Source organism: Neoarius graeffei, chromosome 27 (genome assembly GCF_027579695.1).
Source record: "Neoarius graeffei isolate fNeoGra1 chromosome 27, fNeoGra1.pri, whole genome shotgun sequence".
Classification (NCBI taxonomy): Eukaryota; Metazoa; Chordata; class Actinopteri; order Siluriformes; family Ariidae; genus Neoarius; species Neoarius graeffei.
In genome coordinates, this window is record NC_083595.1 from 46,910,449 (window position 1) to 46,931,435 (window position 20,987).

General features: G+C 42.5%; 1 protein-coding gene across 5 annotated transcripts in view; it reads left to right on the forward strand.

Moving 5' to 3' along the window:
- chd9 (chromodomain helicase DNA binding protein 9) overlaps window positions 1–20,401 on the forward strand; it is a 98,104-nt gene extending 77,703 nt beyond the window's left edge. For 3 of the 5 annotated variants that reach the window (XM_060911410.1, XM_060911412.1, XM_060911414.1), the window contains 16 exons: window positions 1,219–1,308; window positions 2,642–2,745; window positions 2,840–2,957; window positions 3,093–3,150; window positions 3,246–3,294; window positions 4,765–5,017; window positions 5,169–5,374; window positions 12,627–13,493; window positions 13,658–13,821; window positions 13,929–14,162; window positions 14,466–14,643; window positions 14,726–14,865; window positions 15,054–15,266; window positions 16,055–16,192; window positions 16,308–16,412; window positions 16,669–20,401. In XM_060911410.1, coding sequence (XP_060767393.1) covers window positions 1,219–1,308; window positions 2,642–2,745; window positions 2,840–2,957; window positions 3,093–3,150; window positions 3,246–3,294; window positions 4,765–5,017; window positions 5,169–5,374; window positions 12,627–13,493; window positions 13,658–13,821; window positions 13,929–14,162; window positions 14,466–14,643; window positions 14,726–14,865; window positions 15,054–15,266; window positions 16,055–16,192; window positions 16,308–16,412; window positions 16,669–17,463 — 3,712 coding nt within the window. In that variant the 3' untranslated portion in view covers window positions 17,464–20,401. The remainder of the gene's footprint in view (window positions 1–1,218; window positions 1,309–2,641; window positions 2,746–2,839; window positions 2,958–3,092; window positions 3,151–3,245; window positions 3,295–4,764; window positions 5,018–5,168; window positions 5,375–12,626; window positions 13,494–13,657; window positions 13,822–13,928; window positions 14,163–14,465; window positions 14,644–14,725; window positions 14,866–15,053; window positions 15,267–16,054; window positions 16,193–16,307; window positions 16,413–16,668) is intronic. The other 2 variants (XM_060911411.1, XM_060911413.1) reach the window with 2 other exon arrangements.
- The last annotated feature ends 586 nt before the right edge of the window (window positions 20,402–20,987 follow it).

The following is a 20,987-nucleotide window of genomic DNA, read 5'->3' on the forward strand; positions in this document are numbered from 1 at the left end:
CAAGATAACAGTACAGAAAAAATAAATAACTCGTGGACGTCTGGACAATAATGTAATATTGTGAAGATTTCAAGGTTTAAGGCAGAATTTCGGACCAAGTGATCTAAACATGGCAGCCACCATGATGGCAAGACTAGCACTTTGTATAATCAAGCAAATCTTTTAAAACTTTGCATGTCATGAGGTATGTTTTTTTTGAAGGAAAAAAAAGTGTATGACGACAAATCATAGATTTTATATGCATTTGTTTGTGAACATCACGGCGTGTGCCTTAAACTAACCTCGTATGTGCTTTTGAATTAATTTTATTTCGTGCAAGTACAGTTTAAATGTAGCTTTACAAACATGAATACAGACGGCTTAAATGATTTTAATAACTCGCCCTTTAATAGCGCCAGTTAAAATAAAGCATTGTTTATCTTTTATGAGATACGAAACTTCAGTGTATAGTTTTGCTTTTGCTTCTGATGCCATCTGGCTTTCAGGGTTGACAAAAAAAGTGTGCGTCAGAGAGACAGATTTTTTTTTTCCTCCTCTTTCTTCATTGGCTGTGGAATGTTAACGTGTAGAAAGCTCTCTATTGTTTATTTCCGGACACACACACACCAGCTCTGCCTACGTCTGTGTTTTCCCTCAGGGCTGGAATGCCACTAATGTCAGACTCTGCTGTTTTTGTGTACGTGTGTGAATACATTTGTCAGTACTTGTGTATAGGTGTTTAAAAGTTTGTAAACAGTTGATATTCAGGCAGGACTCTGCTTCATAGTCATTAGAGTATGGTGTATGATCGATTCCGATTGGTCAAACGGTGTTGATTCATTTTCTCTTAAAGTAGTTTCTTACTAACTGCTGGTATAGAAAATGAGTCAACACCATTTGACCAGTAACAGGAAGCTGAGTGGATGACAGTAGTCCTAGTAGCAAGGTAAATTAGAGGTTTGTATTAATATTTTAACATGTTTATATCGTACACGACTTGCACAGAGACTTGTATGGTGGTTACTTTTCTGTAAAGAGGCATCTGTTTCATATATTTGGAGGGGGTCTTCATGGTCAGATAATATTGGACTTTGTTGTTTGTTTAGTCCATTATCTTTTTCTTTTGTGTGCGAGAGAGCGAGAGAAAGGGGCAAATTGATGACGTGTCTCATTTTCTTCACTTCCCCCATGTCTGTCTGTCTGTCTGTCTGTCTTTTGTCGTTTCTCTTCTCTGTGTAGGGTGTTGTTGAGAGTCAGAATGCTGTACTACCTGAAACAGGAGCTCATTGGTTCTCAGTGTCAGAAAGTGCTGGATGGCGTTGAAGCAGGGTGAGTCTTGACCTTTCACCTCGTTTATGCAAAACATGCAAGTTCTTTTGCTTAGTTTTTGTTAAGGCTTTTAATGTCACATAAACTATAAGCACGAGGTTTTGTTTGTTTGTTTTTCATATACACAATCTGTTGTGATTTTTGATTTTCTTTTTTTTTTTTTTTTTTTTTTTTTTTTATGAATGTCCCTTTACACACTCATCCAGAAGGGTAATTTTGCACAAGGCCATCTGTCTACAGCAGAAAAAAATAAAATAACAAAACGCGTCTGGAAAAATCCCAAGGGAGTCTGGAGCCAGATTCGTGACGTTACCTGCGGAAGCGCCAGCAGGCTGCGAGAGCTTTGCACGGTTTCAGTGCACAGCCTGTGTAGACCAAGCGCTCCCATTTCGTTCTCATTATCCGGTCTTTTGGAAAACGATGAGTACTAATCCCATCATGATTGGTGTTGCTACACCCTCCTACGATACATCTGTTAACCATTTTAATAATTACGCGATAACGTTGAAGAAATTTGCAGAAAACCACCAGGTCGTTTTCTCATAAACAAACCAGCGCTGACGTAGGATTCAGAAGGAGGCGTCCCGCACGCGACGCCACGAAAATCAATGTTTCCCAGGAAATCCAAATGCCAAGGTTTTTCCGAGGCGGACCAATTCGCCTCAAACGGCTCGATTTCAACTGAATTTTTCTGGTATTGCGCAAGGTAAAAAAAAATTGTAGAGAATACAGAATGTTACAGATATTTGACCAAAGTTTAATATAAAATAGGAGAATTGCATTGATCTTGCTCCTGAATTTACCCGTGATACGCACTTTAAGAGGTCAGAAATTATGTTCTGTGAAGAAATTGTCCTGGTGGTTAAAGAAAAACACCCATTTATTTATTTATTTATTTATTTATTAATAACTCAGTTGTTGATTGGGGGGGGAATCAGATTATTATACCATGTGAATGTCTTTGTGGACATTCTGTGACTTAAAGTCTGTAACCTGTAGCTTAGCCAGCTCCATTCTGCAGCGTTGCATTACATTTAATGGCATTTAGCAGATGCTCTTATCCAGAGCGATGTACAAGATACCCAGAGTAGCCTGGGAAGCACTTTGGGGGTTAGGTGCCTCGCTCAAGGGCACTTCAGCCATCCATTCCTGCTGGTCCAGGGAATCAAACCAGTGACCATTTCGTCCCAAAGCTGCTTCTCTAACCTTTCGGGCGGGTTTATATCGCTGTTGTAACAACAGCCAACGTGACCAAGCAGCTATTTGAACATCAGATTAGCTGAAGTCTCTTAAGTTTTAGCCCCTAACCATCTGTTTTGCTTTACTCTTATAGTGAAATACAGATCTGGGTTCCTGAGCCAGATCATTCAGAGCTGCCTGTTATGTGGTGGGACATGCTGGCAGACAAGTGTCTGCTGATAGGAGTCTACAAGCATGGTGAGGATGCGCGCACACACACACACACACACACACACACACACAGTATGTTCCTGATTTTGTAAGAGAGGTTAACCTTGACTAAATTTTGCAGGTTATGAGAAGTACAACACTATTCGTGCAGATCCTGCTCTGTGCTTCCTAGAGCGAGTTGGCCGGCCAGACGATAAGGCCATTGCTGCCGAACAGAGAGCAAACGACTTTATGGATGGGTAAGACACATGCGTGCGCACGCACACATACATAGGGTATACATGCACACAATACAACACCATTCAGGTCAAGATAATGGAAAAAGTTCTTTGTTATTTAATGAGGATCTGACTTTTTTTTTTTTGGGTCTGCAGGGATGGTGACGATCCAGAATACAAGCCTGCACCCACTCTGCTTAAAGATGATATGGAGGTAAGGCAGTTGCGGAAAATACACACATCTAGTAATCAGCAGGCTAAAGATATGAAGGATAACTACATGGTAATAATAATGCATTTCTCCTGTAGGATGATGCTTCCTCTCCTGGTGATCTGGTCATAACGGATACAGGAGGAGGTACGTGAAAGTCTGTGCTACAGTTCAGCACCATATTTCTGCTTGTTGCTACGTTGTACTTTGAAAACACAATCGGTAGAACCGTGTTTCTCAAACCAGTGGTGCTCTGGCCATCTTGGTATTTGGACTCTCAGGCTACGTTCACACTGCAGGCTAAAGTGACTCAAATCCGATCTTTTCGCCCATATGTGACCTGTATCCGATCTTTTATTGACAATATGAACGACACAGATCCGATTTTTTTCAAATCCGACCCAGGCCGTTTGGATATGTGGTCCTAATTCCGATTCCTATCCGCTCATTTCATATGCGACTTCAGTCTGAACCGCCAGGTCGCATTCATCCGACTTACACGTCATCAACAAGCCACAAACGTCACTATTCTGCGCTGAAGTAGGCAGCGGGTCTCTCAAAAAAAGTTACAACAACATGGCGCATAATCACGGGCGCAGATAGAGGGTGGGACTCGTCCCACCCAGATTTAAATTCACCTCACTCGGTCCCCCCCCACTTATGGGGAGGAAAAAACGTCTATGCTGTCTTTCTTTGCATAAGGCAAACCTCACGGAAAAATCAAAAGACTAATTACCATTCGGTTTATTGAGGTGCACGGCAGTGTATACATAGTTGCAACAACTCACATAAAACAAAACAAAGACTGATATTCGGTTGGTTGAGCTGCGCAGACTGCACAGGTTGCGAGCTCGAGCTTGGTTGCTATGGTTACTAACAAGTAGTTTGACAGGCATATCGGGGTTGGGGTTGGTTTGCTGGCAGCTTTGTCCCCCCCCCCCCCCCCCCCCCCCCCCGTTTTTTGTCCCTCCCAGTTCAAAAAACGTATCAGCGTCCCTGTGCATGACATCAATGCGAGGGACGCTTCGGGCTGTGAAGGTTCTGAATCTTCTCAATGGAAGGACGCAGAGGTTAGGGAGCTGATTTCCATTTGGGGGGATGCAGCTATTCAAGCTAGATTGGATGAGTCATACCGCAACCGGGCGGTTTTACTTCCGTAAACACTGGCCATGCTCACTGCGTGTGACGTCGTCGTATCCTGCAATGCGCATGCGGAACACTTTTAGGTCGCTTTTCGTTCATACTGAGGATCACATACAAGTCGCATATATTTGTTAATGTGAACGACCTCACAAAAAAATCGGATTTCACAAAAAAATCGGAATTCAGCATTAAGCCTTGCAGTGTGAACGTAGCGTCAGTTTCTGAGTCACGAGTGCAGAATGTACACCACTAAGCTACCGCTGCCTTTTAACACACCGTCAGGGTTTCTGTGCATCCTGGAAAACTTGATTTATAGAAGAGATTTAGAGAAACTATTTTGACCCCAGTAGGATTTTTGGAGATTAATAATTGTGTCTAGGAATATACACGAGTCCAAAACCACGAGAATTTTGTGCATTTAAAACACTATCACAAGAGCTTTTCTCAATTCAGGATATTTAACCGTGTGTGTAGAGGGCGGCTCTGTGCTCGACGGTGGAGGCAGTTCTCTGGGAGTCGTCACGGGAGCGTACTGGCCGTCTTCGTCCGCCTTAACGGCTCGGCTACGGCGCCTGATCACTGCATCACAGCGCTTCACCAAGAGCAGACAGATCATGCAGATCCACCAGACACAGCAGACCATGGCCCCTGACCTTTGCCCTCTGCCCACCATGCTTCCTGATGCGATCAACCCCAAAATGGCTGCCAAGATTGAACGGCAACAAAGGTGAGAGACCCTACATGCTTCCAAACTCGACAAAATAGCGTTTTAAAACTCTGTTTAAAATAAATAAATAAATAAACTGAATAATTTGAATATATTCTAGTTTGATGTACTCAATTTTTGCTGATGCACTTTGTTTCTTCCTTCTGCACAGGTGGACCAGGAGAGAAGAGGCAGATTTCTACCGTGTGGTGTCTACGTTCGGCGTCGTCTTTGATCCCGAACTGGGCCGCTTCGACTGGACCAAATTCAGAGCCATGGCTCGCCTGCACAAGAAGACAGACGAGAGTCTCCACAAATACCTCTGTGCTTTCACTGCCATGTGCAGGCGGGTGTGTCGCCTACCACCAAGGGAGGGCGGTGAGTCTGAAACACGCACATCTGTCTGGCCCACATGTATACACAGTTTCCAGTTCATAAGATGATATATTTATTATTGCCCGTCTGTTGCTATGCAAAATTAGTCAGCCCCTGTCTAAATCATTTAATGAAGTACCATATGGACAATGCTGCTCAGATATGATCTGGGTGGTGGTGCATTCTCAGCACAGCAGTGAATCACCCAAAAATCTCCAGCCAGAAGTTATGATGTGGTCCAAAACAGACACTGATTTAGGTCTAGAAGCAGTTGGCACAAATTATATAAATAATCTCTGAATGTACACCTACATATATATATTCATATATACAGTGTTTTTAAAAACTCCAGCAAAGTTTACATGAAACTGTTGCCGCGATTTGTCAACTACACAAGTAATACTTGGTCATCAGTTGTCCTTTTCCCATTAATAGGCAGGATCAAGGTGGTGGTGTGCATCAAGACTGGAATTCTGTGGGATGAATTTATCGTGTTCATTCAGTAGAGCTGGGCGAGATGGCCTAAAAAAAAATCTTCGATTTTTTTCACAAAAAATCCGATGTTCAGTTTTAATCGATTTTTTTTTCCCCCCTCCCCACTAAAAATCAAACTACAGATGACAAAGAAATGGTTCAAAACAAGTTTTACCTTCAGTTTTTCTTCACTTAAATTTCCCCTTTGGGGTTAAAGTGCAACCAGAAACCAAAAAACAAGCTTGTAGATGAGATGGCAGACCATGCCAGTGTAAACAGTGAGAACATACAGTAACTTTTAGAAAGCTTTCTCCAACATAGTTTCAAACTGGCACTGACGCAATGCACCTTCAAACTTAAAAATAAATAACTAAATAAATGCCCCCTCAAAAAAAAAAAAAAATTTTTTTCGCGGTGTGGTTTCCATCAAATCCTGCGCTCTGATTGGATGGCGAGCGGGTCCGTATCCTACGGTACGGACCCCGGTTACGGACCTCTGGCAACTCGCTCGTTCACAGCAACAAACATAGTAGAATTTTTTGTCAACATTTTATCTTTTTTTTTTAAATAAGATTTGTTTATAAGATTATCAAAAATCTTATAAATTTTTGCCAGCATTTCTCAGGAGAATAGCATTAATTTTACAGCATGGATAGCGATAATGACAGTCTTCACAGCGAAAGTGAGTTTTACTACCCTGAGGAAGAAGAAATAAAAGAAAACATTTCAGGAGAAAGCGAAAAACCTTTAACTGTTGCTAACGCCGAGCAAAAACATGGCTGAATCCTGAATGTCTCAATTTTGTATAAATAGGGGACTACATAGGCGGCAAAATGTAGTTTTTTTTCCTGCCATGGAAGTGCACTTGTATACCGAGGAGGAAGCAATTTGCATTACAGCCGTGAATGAGGATTCAAAATGGTGTCTCGGCTCGGTTTTCCCTTTCGGGCGCTCTCGTTTTCTGTTAGAATTTGGTAAAGAAAAAAATAAATATATTATTTACCAGCTTAAGGTTGGTTTGTATAGTGAAATACCGTGACCTCGGCCTTGTACTGACTTGGTCAGTATTCTTTCAAGACCTCGGTCACGATATTTCACGATACGGACCTCCCAGCTGGTAAATAACATGTATGTCCTGTTCGATAAAACTGACAAAATAGGGAAAAAATCCCGACTTTTCCACCGTATGTATAGGCACCATGTCTTTTGCAGTAACCATCACGATAGCATCTGTGATTGCCTTCCACCGTGCCCCATTCTGATCATAAGGCACACAGTTCGAAAATGTGTCAGGGACGGTTGGTTGCTTGCTTTACTTTGGATGGTGCGCTCGTGCTGTGGCTGTTTTCATTCCGCTGGGAGCAGCACTTCTCCCGCTCCGCTGCAGGCTTCTGTTTAAGGTGTTGGAATAAATTCATCGTGCTACTTCCTTTGGAAGCAACTGTTTTCAAACGCACCTTACAACGAGGACTTGTTTGGTCTGCGTCTGACGCCGCAAAACCGAATCAATTCCAGATCATGGAGGAAGCTACTCCTTTCTTGGGCACAAGTCGCGGCTTTCCCTCAATCGCTGCCATGTTTGTGTGTCTCTATGGCAAGCGCGCAGGAGGAGGGCGATAGTGTCGGTGCCCGATCCATCCCTCACATGCGCAGAGGGGAGCGTCGGTGGCGGAGGTTAAAACTGAGAGAAAACCAATTTTCATAAAAACACATCGTCCTTAACTGTAAATTCAAATTAATCGATAAAATCGATTTATCGCCCAGCTCTATCATTCAGTAATGATTTTATCTTGGTGAAGGTCAAGATAATTAAATTACTAATTTGCTTCATAATAATTTCAATTTATATAGCGCCTTTCACAAACCCAAGGACGCTTTACACAGGAGTTACACACACACCAAAAAAAAAAACAAACCCACACTAGGAAGAGTACTGTCAGGTAAGAGGAAAGTTTTCAGGTTCGCTTTGAAGGAAGAGAGAGTGGAAGAGTCACGAAGCGATTGTGGTAATGAATTCCAAAGTTGAGGAGCAGCAACACTGAATGATCTGCCACCCATAGATGCCAGTTTAAAACGTGGGACAGTCAAAAGTCCAGAGACAAAAGATCCGCGGGAGCCGGAGGGACAGTACAAATGAATTAGCTCACAGAGATAGGAAGGGCCGAGACCATGAAGAGCTTGATAGGTTAGAAGCAAGATTTTGTATTTAATCCGAGATAACTGGCAGTTGCTGTAAAACAGGAGTGATGTGAGCGGTGCGCTTGGTGAGTGTGAGGACTCTAGCTGCTGAGTTTTGGATGTACTGCAGGCGATTGAGCAATGTGGCAGGGAGACCATAAAAGAGAGAATTGCAATAGTCAAGACGAGAAAAGATAAACGCATTGACCAACATTGTGGCATCAGTTTCAAAGAGAAGAGGGCGGAGACGTGCAATATTGCGGAGGTGAAAGAATGCATTCTTAGTAATGAGTTTAAAATGGGGTTTAAACGTAAGGGTGGAGTCAAAGAGAACCCCAAGGTTTAACGTGCTGTAATGTAAGGAAATTGAATCATCAAAGTTCATTTGGAAAATATAATCACTGCAGGAGTGGGTGGGATTGGTCAAGAGTGTCTGTGAGTGGGTGGGATTGGTCAAGATTGGTCTAAATTCCTTTGGGAGCGAAAGTGAGTGGGATCTCACAAACACATCTAATACAGGAGGACTGACAAACTGCAGACATGGTTAGTAATTATACACTTTTGAAAGTGCACATATAGGCCTAAATAACCAGTCAATGAATGTCTAAAGGTAGGGATACCTCATAAAGGATGCACAGGAACAAATAGATTCGCTAGCCATCTCTGCTAAGCAGGTTAGCCTAGTCATCAGTACAAGTAAAACTGAGGTATTTGGCAAAAAATATCCACCGTAACCCAAAACTCCAAGTCAGTGGTGTGGAACTGCGCTTTGTTGATTTCAGATACCTTGGTTCGTATCCATCAAGCAGTCTGGCTGATCTAAAGAGGTGAAAAAGCAAAGCCTGGGGTGCCTTTCTGGGCCCTCTAAAGGTTGTGGAAGTCTGTAGCTGACATCAAGTTTAAGGTCTAATTGTTTAAAGTGTCAAGATGTTACTCTGTGGATGCGAGACGTGGGTCCTGACATCAAACTTGTATGAAAGCCTAAATGTCTTTCAAAGACGGTGCTTCCAAATCATGTTGAATATCAAACGGCAAGACCACGTGAGTAAGGAAGACCTGTATGCGAGGGTGCATGAGCGACAACTGTACCTAGCAGGGAAAGAAAGACAACTTTGTTGGTTAGGCCTCCAACTTTGCCGGTTCAAGGAGGATTTGATGACAGTTGCATGGTTTTCCCCAAAGCGTTTTAGCGTATCGGGCCCGATACGATTGCTCTGCCTGCCGATACACTTAGTCGCTTTAGTTAAAATCCGATACGCTTAGATTTATACCGATACGTTAAATTTCCTACCCACAAGTAACTAGATACATAGGAGAGCAAATAACAGATCCATTTACATATTGATTGATATTTGTGTTAAACAAGCGGTCTTTTTTTTCCCCAATGTTTGTGTTGATTCTGTCAAAGTAATATGTCCGCGTGGTATGATGCAAACAAACTAATCTGTTGGCTATGTCAAGATCATGTATTCAAACCGTCCAATAAAAACATCAAAAGAAAACGTCAGAAATCCCGGAATTTTCCGATTCAATTTAAGCGATCTCATTGGCTGCCGATGTTGTCCCCCACCAGACGGACAAAGCCGACTGATTTTAATAAGCTAGGAGAAGACTCGCTGGACAAATTAATCCACATCAGCATGGATGACAGCGAGATGGACTATGAGAGGGTTGCCCAACATTGGGACAAGCAAAAGCCAAGGAGAATTAATCTGCTTTAACCTCCTAGGGCCTAGCGGTCACATACGTGGACAGCACTTTTTAGAAATTCAGAACAAGAATCCACATATGTGGACATACTTTTTCTCAAAAAGTACATCTTATCAAAGATGATGCTTAGTTTTTATTCTAATCAGGTTCTAATAAGCCCAAATAGCAAGGTTAAAGGAACAGTCCACCGTATTTCCATAATGAAATATGCTCTTATCTGAATTGAGACGAGCTGCTCCGTACCTCTCCGAGCTTTGCGCGACCTCCCAGTCAGTCAGACGCGCTGTCACTCCTGTTAGCAATGTAGCTAGGCTCAGTATGGCCAACGGTATTTTTTGGGGCTGTAGTTAGATGCGACCAAACTCTTCCGCGTTTTTCCTGTTTACATAGGTTTATATGACCAGTGATATGAAACAAGTTCAGTTACACAAATTGAAACGTGGCGATTTTCTATGCTATGGAAAGTCGGCACTATAATGACAGGCGTACTAACACCTTCTGCGCGCTTCGGCAGCGCATTGATATGGAGCTCAGATATCAATGCGCTGCCGAAGCGCGCAGAAGGTGTTAGTACGCCTGTCATTATAGTGCCGACTTTCCATAGCATAGAAAATCGCTACGTTTCAATTTGTGTAACTGAACTTGTTTCATGTCACTGGTCATATAAACCTATGTAAACAGGAAAAACGCGGAAGAGTTTGGTCGCATCTAACTACAGCCCCAAAAAATACCGTTGGCCATACTGAGCCTAGCTACATTGCTAACAGGAGTGACAGCGCGTCTGACTGCGTCTGACTGACTGGGAGGTCGCGCGAAGCTCGGACAGGTACGGAGCAGCTCGTCTCAATTCAGATAAGAGCATATTTCATTATGGAAATACGGTGGACTGTTCCTTTAAAGGAGTAGAAAACTTAATTCATTAGTTTGGGTTTGCAGAAAGATTATGTACTTATAAACACTCTCACGAAGTGAAGTTGTCCAAATGTGTCAAATATAGCATCATTTTCAAATAATAATCATAAGCATTTTTGGCAGTGTGATGTCACTGGGATCCATTTAACAAAAGGCAGCTCCGGATTATTCTTTCATTAAAGGCTCACAGCGACATCGCACTGCCAAATATGCTTATCGTTATTATTCGCAATTATGCTACATTTGACACTTATAAACAAATTCCCTTCATGAAATGTGTTTATGTACATAATCTTTCTGCAAACTTAAACTGTAGAAATTAAGTTTTCTTTTCCTTTAAATATGTTTTAATCTTAATCTAGTCCATTTAATAAAGTGCTAAAATTTAAACTTTATAATATGCAGCTGCCTTACTTTTCTTTTCAGTGCATCTTAGTTCTACATACATTACGGTAATTGCATCAGAAACATTCTAAATCATTGCAGTTATAGTAATACAGCAACTTATTTTACAGTGGCAGTTCTTAGGTTCAGATCCCTTTGGGATCAACAAGAGGTCATGATGATTGATTCTCTTCATTGGATTGCATAAGATGGAGCAAACCACTGTTCATATTTTCATGCACATTTTTGTTATAACACTACTTGATCATAGATAATTAAGGGATCCCCGTAGATTTTCAATCCATCATAGACCTCAGTAATCTGTAACAAAACAGTTTAACTTGCATGTTGAACTTTTAAGGTGAAATTTCAAATGTGTTTACATTAATACTATTTAGGTCAGAAATCATTGAAACACTGGTAAAATCTATCCTATAATCATGTATCTAAAACCTCTGAGACCCTGAAAATGCACCTGAGAGCATCTATTTTCAAAAAATTTTCCGGGGGAGCATGCCCCCGGACCCCCCTAGTTTCACTTCGCGCCTTTGGCGCTTGCTTTCACACCATTGGCACTCGATTGTCGTCTGTGTATTATCACGCCAGAATTTAGGGCTTTAATTTTTTTCTGGGGAAAACACTGAGTTGGACCCCCCAGAACATGGTCGTCAATCAAGAGGTGGGAAGAGAATGCTTTACCCAGAGTATATTGGAAAGATTGTGCACCCTGACTCTTGACACTTTTGGCCCTTTTCCACTACCCTTTTTCAGCTCACTTCAGCCCGACACGGCTCGCGTTTCGACTACCTTAGAGCAGCACGACTCGGCTCGCTTCAGCCTTACTCAGCACCCAAAACTCGCACGGTTTTGGAGTGGGGCTGAAGCAAGCCAAACCGAGCCGAGTGAGGCTGGGGGCATGAGCAGACACTCCCCTGTGCACTGATTGGTGAGGAGGAGTGTCCTCACATGCCCACACACGCCCCGCGAGCACGCTGGGATCTGTAAACACCGTAAACCCGGAAGAAGAAGAATTACGAGAATTTCTGAAGCCTTATGCGCCTCGCCTCATCTATACGCTCTTGCCAGTATCTGTTGGCGTTGTCGGTGACAACAAGCCACAGCACCAAGACCAGCAACACTAACGACTCCATGTCCTCCATGTTTATTGTTTACTATCCGGGTCGTGAGACTACCGCTTAAAAGGTCACTGATGTCACTGTTTGCGCCGCCTAACGACATCACGTGACGTCCACCCACTTTCGCTAACTCCACCCAATGTGTCCACCCACTTCCAGCCAGCACGGTTCAGCGCGGTTGTAGTCGAAATGCAACTCCAGCAGCCCCACTCGGCACGGCTCAGCCCAACTCAGCCGCGTTGGTAGTGGAAAAGCGGCGTAAGTGAGATGCATCAAGCAGCACAAGACCGTGTAGCTTGGGGGAATGTTGTGGCTGCCGCCTGCAGAACACAGACTCCTCGGCGATCCGTAGACAACAACAGAGTGCAAAATGCTGTTCAAAATGTTTATAATAAACTATATGTAAACGTATTATTTGTTCTTCCTTCCTTATTTCTCTTTCTGCTGTTCTGTCCTTTCAGACGTTGTGGATCCGTCTCTGTCCATCCAGCCGATCACAGAAGAGCGTGCCTCACGTACACTGTACCGAGTGGAGCTGCTCCGGCAGGTTCGGGAACAGGTTCTGCGCCACCCTCAGCTCTTTGAGCGCCTGCGACTGTGCCAGCCTGGCTCAGATCTGCCTGTGTGGTGGGAGCCAGGCACTCATGACCGCGACTTGCTAATTGGTGCAGCCAAGCACGGAGTGAGCCGGACAGACTACCACATTCTCCGAGACCCTGAGCTCAGCTTCATGACAGCCCAGAGGAACTACAGCCAAAACAAGGGTGCGCCGGCACAAAGCCAAGCCCAAAATCAGGTGCTCCTGCTTGGACAGACGCGCACGCCAACTCCGTTAGTACCGAGCCAGACTCCTGGCGCGCCGCCTTCACCACTCACTAACTCCACCCCTCGGGAGGTGACCCCCAAGGAGGAGCTGCTTTTAGAAGGAGAGGAGGAGGCAGGGACACAGAGCTGGCCTTCTGTCAGGCCTCCGACGCCTGCAGTAGAGGGGTTGAAAGAAGAGAAGGAAACAGGGAACGAGAGACAGATGGAGGCCGCCCGAACGAAGCCGCTCGCGCCCAACCCCGAGAGCCGAAAGCAGAAAAAACTAAGCAAAAGAAGTCGGAAAGAAGCAAGGAGGAGGTCCGGGTCAGACACCGATTCAGACGCATCTTCCTCTAGCTCCTCATCCAGCTCGTCATCAAGATCCTCATCATCATCTTCGTCTTCATCACGGTCAGGGTCCAGTTCCTCGTCTTCGTCGTCTTCCTGCTCTTCTGGCTCCTCGTCTTCGTCATCGTCGTCGTCATCTTCTGAAGAGAGTGATGGTGAAGAGGTTCCAAAGAACGGTTAGTTTATCAGACTATGAAGTGGCGTTTTTCAAACAGTACCGTCGTCGTGATTAATCCAATAAATGAAGCACTTTTTTTTAAACTGCTGTTTATCTTCTTTTTATGCGTGTTTTATATTCTTTTGCCATTTTGTCACGTGTTTATAATGAATGTGTGTGTAGCTGCAGTGGTGCCTGGTGTTAAAGGTTTTGACGAGGACAGTATAGCATCTCATAGCACTACTCACGACGACATGCAGGACAGTCACGTGACCAACGGCATCACAAACATCTCCCACCCGTTCCACGGTGGAGGCTACATGCTCGCTGCTTCCTATTGGCCGAAGGTAAGCACACAGACACTACAAAGAGCCGTTTTTATGGGCTATCTTATAACAGCACTATAAGAATCGGAACCAGTTGGTCAGTCACATTTTTTAATTTCACTTTACAGGACCGTGTTATGATAAACCGACTGGACAGTATTTGCCAGGCGGTATTGAAGGGCAAGTGGCCCGGGTCTCGGCGTGCGTACGAGGGAAGTGCTGCAGTGTCCTCGTTTTACACCACTAAGCTCATGGACAGCGCAGCCACCTTGGCAGATGACCCCGCAGCCTCTCCTCAGGGTTCAAAGGTGAAGAAGCATGATGCAGACAGAGAAAAGGAGTTCTCAGTCAAAATAAATGACGTATGTTCTTTTAAGTTCTCCCAGCTCCTCCCCCCCCCCAAAAAAAATGCCAAGCCGCAGTGGCTGTTGCAGCGCTAGGCATGCTTCTGCTTTTTATTTATTTATTAATTCATTTATTTTCTGTGCCTATTGCAAAGCAAGTTTAAGCTGCACCTTCTGATTTCACCCTGTATTTGATTTTCAGAATCATAATTTTTATTTCTTTTTCTTTTCTGTTTGCAGTTTGAGCTTGGCCTGCTGATAAATTAAAAAAAAATTTTTTTTTGACATTAAAACTGACTTCTAACTCTTCTTGATCTTTAGCAGGAAGGCAGTCTGAAACTGACCTTCCAGAAGCAGGGTTTGCCATTGAAGCGTCCTCTAGACGCCGAGGAGGGACCTCTGGCCCAGCAGCAGTATCTGGCGAGGCTACAGGAACTGCAGAGTGCGTCCGATAGCAGCCTGACTGACTACACCAAAACGCAGAACAGTTATCCACACGGTAACTCAGCACGACAACGCGCACTCATGGAATGGCATAATAAAATGAGTTATTACATCATGCTTGCTTTCTTCCTGTGCAGGCCTGAGTGGACAGATGCGAGTGAATGGAATGGTTGATGGTCAGCCAGTGATGAAGAAGAAGAGAGGAAGAAGGAAGAACGTAGAAGGGATGGATCATCTCTTCATGAACAAGAACAGACCTACTGTGATGCCTGATCAGGTATGAGGACCAACAGTATTCCCAGACAACACCATGTGCACATCTGTACCATATACATTCAAACTGGTTTGGTCGAACAAGTGAAATGGGGTAGCTAGGATCATGCCATAATTTTTACCTTCTATAAATTGATCACTAGAAATGATTGTCTCCAGATGTGGATGCTCATATATTTCCTCCATGTACAGGTTCCTCCAGGTTGGAGCGGGGCCGCGACCCCAGCCTCGACCCCTGGTGCTTCTCAGGTCGCTGGGCCTGTGGACACCGAGAGCAGAGTCCCCGTCATAAACCTAAAAGACGGAACACGGCTTGCTGGGGATGACGCTCCCAGAAGGAAGGATCTAGATCAGTGGCTGAAGGAACACCCAGGCTTCGTGGCAGACGTCGGAGCCTTCATCCCGGTAAGGAGCAGAATATGCTTATGGGGTAAACTCATATTTTTGTTAGAATTAAATACTGCATATTAGAAGATTTCAGCTACAGAGAGGATTGTATAAGGTTAAGTGACCTTTTCAAAAATCGATGGAGAATTTGTGCTCTGCGCGAGGCTTACGGCTAGTTCGACAAACCCGGAGCAACATGGGAATGGTGCGGATTTCGTGTCAATTACGAGAAATACATGCTAATTTCAGTGTTTTTAAAGAAGAAAGTCAAGACATTTGGTTTTATGCAGCCAAGTTTATTTAATCAACATTTTTTGTTTTTTTATACTTTTGGTAGCATATTTTGGGCTCCTGACCTTAATTTGGGCGCCTACGACGTTATCCGTCGCAGGTTTCATGTAATTGAAATGCCTGGAAGAGAGTGGAATTAGCTTAAATTTGAACGAGTACAACTTCCAGGTCCCTTCCTCTCCCTCTCTGCTCTAAGACCCTGATTGGTTGTTTTGGTTCAGGCTTGATGGATTCTTGCAAACGGCATGAGATATTTATTTGCTAAGACAATAGAACATGAGACAAATATGACAAGTTATTTTTATACAGATTACCTACTTCAGCTTTAACAAAATTACGTAATTAGCAAGCTACTTTGCAGTGTAGATATCGGACTTGAGAAACAGTAACAATTTATTTTTTTTTGGTCTTAAATGTTCTCAGGTTTTGGAGAAAAATGTAGGAATATGGGTTGAGGAGGAACATTTAAAGCGCATGCATCACAATATTAACTTGTGGCTATTTTGTGCATGCAGGGGGTGAACAAGGTCCAGTTTCAGGACGGACGACCGAAGCAGAAGAGGCATCGCTGTAGAAATCCTAACAAGATTGACGTAAACAGCCTCACAGGAGAGGAAAGGGTCCAAATCATCAACAGGAGAAATGCTCGCAAGGTTAGACGTGGTGTTTCTGTAACTCTTTCAGCTGCACAATTGTGTGGGTTCCTCTGATCACACCCCCTGCCCCGCCCCTTATCTGTTTATGCATCTGTGCTTTCTTTGTGTATAGATTGGTGGTGCGTTTGCTCCTCCTCTGAAGGATTTGTGCCGATTCCTCCAGGAAAATCCAGAGTATGGAATTCCGCCAGAATGGGCAGATGTTGTCAAACAGTCGGTGAGAATGAGTAGACTGTTTTTCCTGTTATGCTACTGAGCTTTGGGACACTTTTTGTATGCAGCTTTCATGCAAAGAATTATAATTATCTAGTGTTTGTCAAGGTGACTCGAATTGTCATTATAGTCTACCTAGTTCCTCTACTGATGGTGAGAAATTTTATTCTGTATTGTTTTTTGATGGCTTTTTTCAGCAAATTTCATTTTCTGCATTTTGGTAGAAAAGTGTATTTTTATTTTTTTTTCTTTGTCTCCAGGGCTACCTCCCGGAGAGCATGTTTGACCGCATCCTCACGGGTCCTATTGTACCGGAGGAGGTGAGCAGACGAGGCCGTCGGCCCAAAAATGCTCTGGCCAAAGCGGTTAATACGGCGAACGCCAGCGCAGCTCTCGGCGTCAACCCTCTTCTAAACAACGGGCTCATCTCCGGTCTGGACCTGAACAGCCTGCAGGCCCTGCAGAGCCTTCAGAGCTTCCAGCTCACCGCAGGACTCATGGGCCTCCAGACTGACCCTGCCAACATGGCCGCCATGCTTCCCATGATGCTCTCCGGCATGGCCGGCCTGCCTAACTTACTCGGAATGAGCGGTCTGCTGGGAAAACAGGAAGCCGCCTCTGGCGAGGATTCAGGGAAGAAAAGCGGCGGGGAAACGACGGCTCAGACATCGGAGGTCCAGACAGAGAGGACAGAAAGTCCAAGCTCAACAAGTGCTTCAGCCTCAGGCCAAGCGTTAGCCCTCAACCCCTTACTGCTCTCCAGCATGCTTTACCCAGGGATGCTTCTCAACCCAGGCCTTAATTTACCCGTGGCCAATCAGCCACAATCTACCAGTCCTCAGCCCGCCCCTCCAGCTCAGCCCGCCCCCTCTGACGCTGCACAAAAATGCTCAGGCCAACCGGAGAAGGACGCAGCGGATGAAGGGGAGGAGCCTGATGAACAGAAGGACCTCAGCGGTCCAGAGGGCTCGGGGAAGGCTGAGTCCTCTTCCTCAGACGCAGAAAGCTCATCATCTTCGTCATCAGAGGATTCTGATTCCACTGATGAAGACTGAGCCTTTATATATATATATATATTATAAAAATAAATATAAATACATATTATATATTTATATTACATCTCTTAGAAATGTACACATGCAAACACGTATATAAGAGCACTTACATAATGATTTAGGGTTTTTTCCTGTTTTTTTTTTTCCTCCTTTGTGTAAATATGAGTATGAAAGTGTTGTGTAAAAAAGATGGGGGGAGGGGGGGAGAAATGACGAGACTCCACAGATGCTGAAATGAGATTTCAGTGTTTGTTTAGGTACACCATTGTTTTGAAAAGACATTTTGCATGTCCAGGAACTTTATTCGATTTTTTTTTCCCTTTCTTTCTTTTTCTTTCTTTTTTTTGTGAAATTGTATTGCACAGTGATGTACAATTGCAGAAGACAAGAAATCAAAAAAAAAATTGGCATTACTGTATTAATTATATTGGGATTTAATTTTATTAAAAAAAAGAAAAGAAATCAAGGACGTTATCGCTCATGCCGAGCTGTATAATTAATATATTTTGTGTGGAAGAAACAGAACTTGACTATTTTGGTTTTCTTTGGTAAATAATTTTTGCAGGATCATACGACATCTGAATTTCAGACAGTCCAGTACTTCAGCAATAACACAGGCAGCTAACGAATGTCACTGAAGCTGTAGATACCGCCGTCACCGAACTCCACTCTCCATCCTTCCTCCGTTCTTCTTGCCGCTTTCTGCATTTTTCCTTGAATTTTTATTTTTAAAAAATTTATTTTTTACACATTTCAACCTTTCACCAGTAGTGTTTGTCTTGTAATATATTAGAAATGCTGTTTGTTTTGTGTATCTCAGTACTCACTGCAAACCCTTTTTGGTAACTTGACATGTTTTGGGGGAAAAAAAAACTTTCGCTTTCCATAAAATACAACCAAATACATACTTATTTGCAAGTTAAGTCTGAAATGGACCATGATGATATCAGTATCGGTGTAATGCTAATTATTAATACATGGCAGGTGTAGGTGTAAGGATTGTCTGAGGCTACGTTCCTGAAGAAAATGAAGTCTGGTCGTGTGTGCGAGTGTGTTTTCATACCATATGTCATTCCGTAATAAACTGGAATAACGCTGGTGAAATCAAGTGTTTCTGGAAGGGCTTTGGGTTTAAAAAAAAAAAATAATGGAAAAACAACCAAGTATATGCTGCCTCGTGTAGTGCTACAGGGCTCAAACCTACAATGCTGTGTGCGTGTGTACGCGTACATCCATTAATCGTCTTGGTAATTGTGGCATGTGCTGCTTGCTTGTGCTGTCCTTTATAACGGCTCCATAAAATCTCCATTCTTGTCCTTCGGTCTGAACTTCCAGAGCTTTTAAAGTATTGGTATAATTGTTTAAAAAAGAAAAAAGAAAAAAAAAAGCGAGTTAAGGTATTTAAAGCAGTCTTTAAAGCTAATAATAATGATGTTGGTGTGTGTGTGTGTGTGTGTGTAAACATCTCGTCATCCATGCATGGAAAACTCTAATCTAGAGTTGTGTGTGTTTTTGAGAATTTAAAGTAAGGTGGTGTTAAATATGCTGAACTGCAGTTCATGTCAGAAATGAGAATCAGGTCAGGTGTGTGTGTGTGTGTTTGTTTTTAAAGGATCATCTCCACTTTCTGTTGTTATTCAGCGCTAATCCGAGACATGATTCCCAGTCATGGTCGGTGCACGAACGTCAGATTTGTCTCATTAATTAACAAATCGTGCGCTACTTAAAAGTGCAGTGCGAATTTCCTCCAGGACTGAGTGAGGAAACGGCTTCAGGTCGTCACATTCGTAGCATCAAACTCCACGAAGGAGTTACCAGTGCCAGTTTTATTCGTTGCGAATAATTACTTATGTACGATGGTATATTAATGAGCAGTATAATAAACTTGAGGGTTGTACTACATTTTCACTTGACTCCTGAAGAGACCTCAGTTTTTAAGTTACGACGTTTGAACTGAACAGTTTAATAAACCCAGGCATCACTGTTTTATCCTTTTTCCGGACTTTCGAGTCTCATCAGTGTATCCGCAAGTGCTGACTGACTTTTTAACTGCCCTTTTTTAGAAGTGCTCTTACACTGTACCTCTGAATCTGCTCCTCAGACAAGAGGGTAGAAAAGCATTCACATTTCCATACTTCTTAAAATAGCAATTTCAGGCTTTTTTTTTTTCCCCTCATCCCCTTTCAATAAATATTAGCTGTATTGAATCTTTAAATTATTTGTACATCCAGACTTTACATAATCATCTGTCTCTGGTTATGTCAGGTTGTAATTACATAATAATAATAATAAAATTTCAATGCGTTCCTTTATTTCACTTTTGTTTTCAACATCGTCCTTAAAAAAAAAAAATCCCACTTTGAAAAATTAAAAGTTGTGAATATATCCAAGACCAAGAGCTGGCTATTATTTTAAAAAATTTGTATATCTTTTTGTTTTTCTTTTCTTTGTGTCTCTTGTCAATCCATCTGATATTACCATCCAGTGTGTATGGTGTTACTTTCCACCCCAGTCCTGCACCACTGACCCTCACCGTATCACTTCCTTCCCAATGTGCAACATGCAAGCAGAATAAAAAGCATATACACTACTGTAAAGGTTTTTTTTGTTTGTTTTTTTGTTTGTTTTTTTCCCCAACTATGAGGCATAGATGTTGAAATGACGAATAGAAAATGGCCTTTCTGTGTTTTTATTTCTTAGTAGTTTTATGCTCTTGATAGGCGATTACTACAAATCATTCTTGTTTTGTTGGATTTTGTTCTTTGGACAGTTGCAATATTTGCAAAAGTTGTGCTCTTGTGTTAGATGCAAAAACACTTCATGTAGTGGAGATTACATGTCTTAAGAAGTGATTTCTAATTTATTGAATTACTTTCTATGAAGTCTCTATAGAGAAAAAATTGAGGTTTAATTATTTTTATTAAACGTATTCTAACTATCCATGATGTCTGTCAGTTACTCTGTCTTTTATTTTCTAACATTTTGTTCTTATGTATGATCCCAGGTGGATTAAGTTGTTTTTTGTTTTGTTTTCCTCGAGTTTCATGCTGAAAGATGAAATCTAATTAAAATATTCAACTTGGGTCGTAACACAAAACGTTTCTTTAACTGCACTATTTCACTTTGAAGACGTTGCTACAGGCAGTGTGCCACATCTGCAGGGTTTTTATAGAATTGGATGACTTCTGATTTGTTCGGGTTCGGGGAATAGTCATGTTTTATTATTATTATTATTATTATTAGCGTAATTATATGAACATTTTTACCAGCAAAATTAATAATGCAAATATTATTACATTCCTGGGAAATCCTAATTTTCATCACTTTAAAATTATGGTAGTCATAATCTGAGTTTAAGGCAAGCTGTTGGGTTTTGTTAAGGTTTATTTTGCAGGGTGGGAGTTAGGTTGATCACATTAGTTATCATAAATTATGAAAATTATATAAAATTAATTCTAAGCAAATCTTGGAATTGAAGATGAGGGTTTTTTTGTTTGTTTTTGTTTGTTTAAAAATATTTAGAC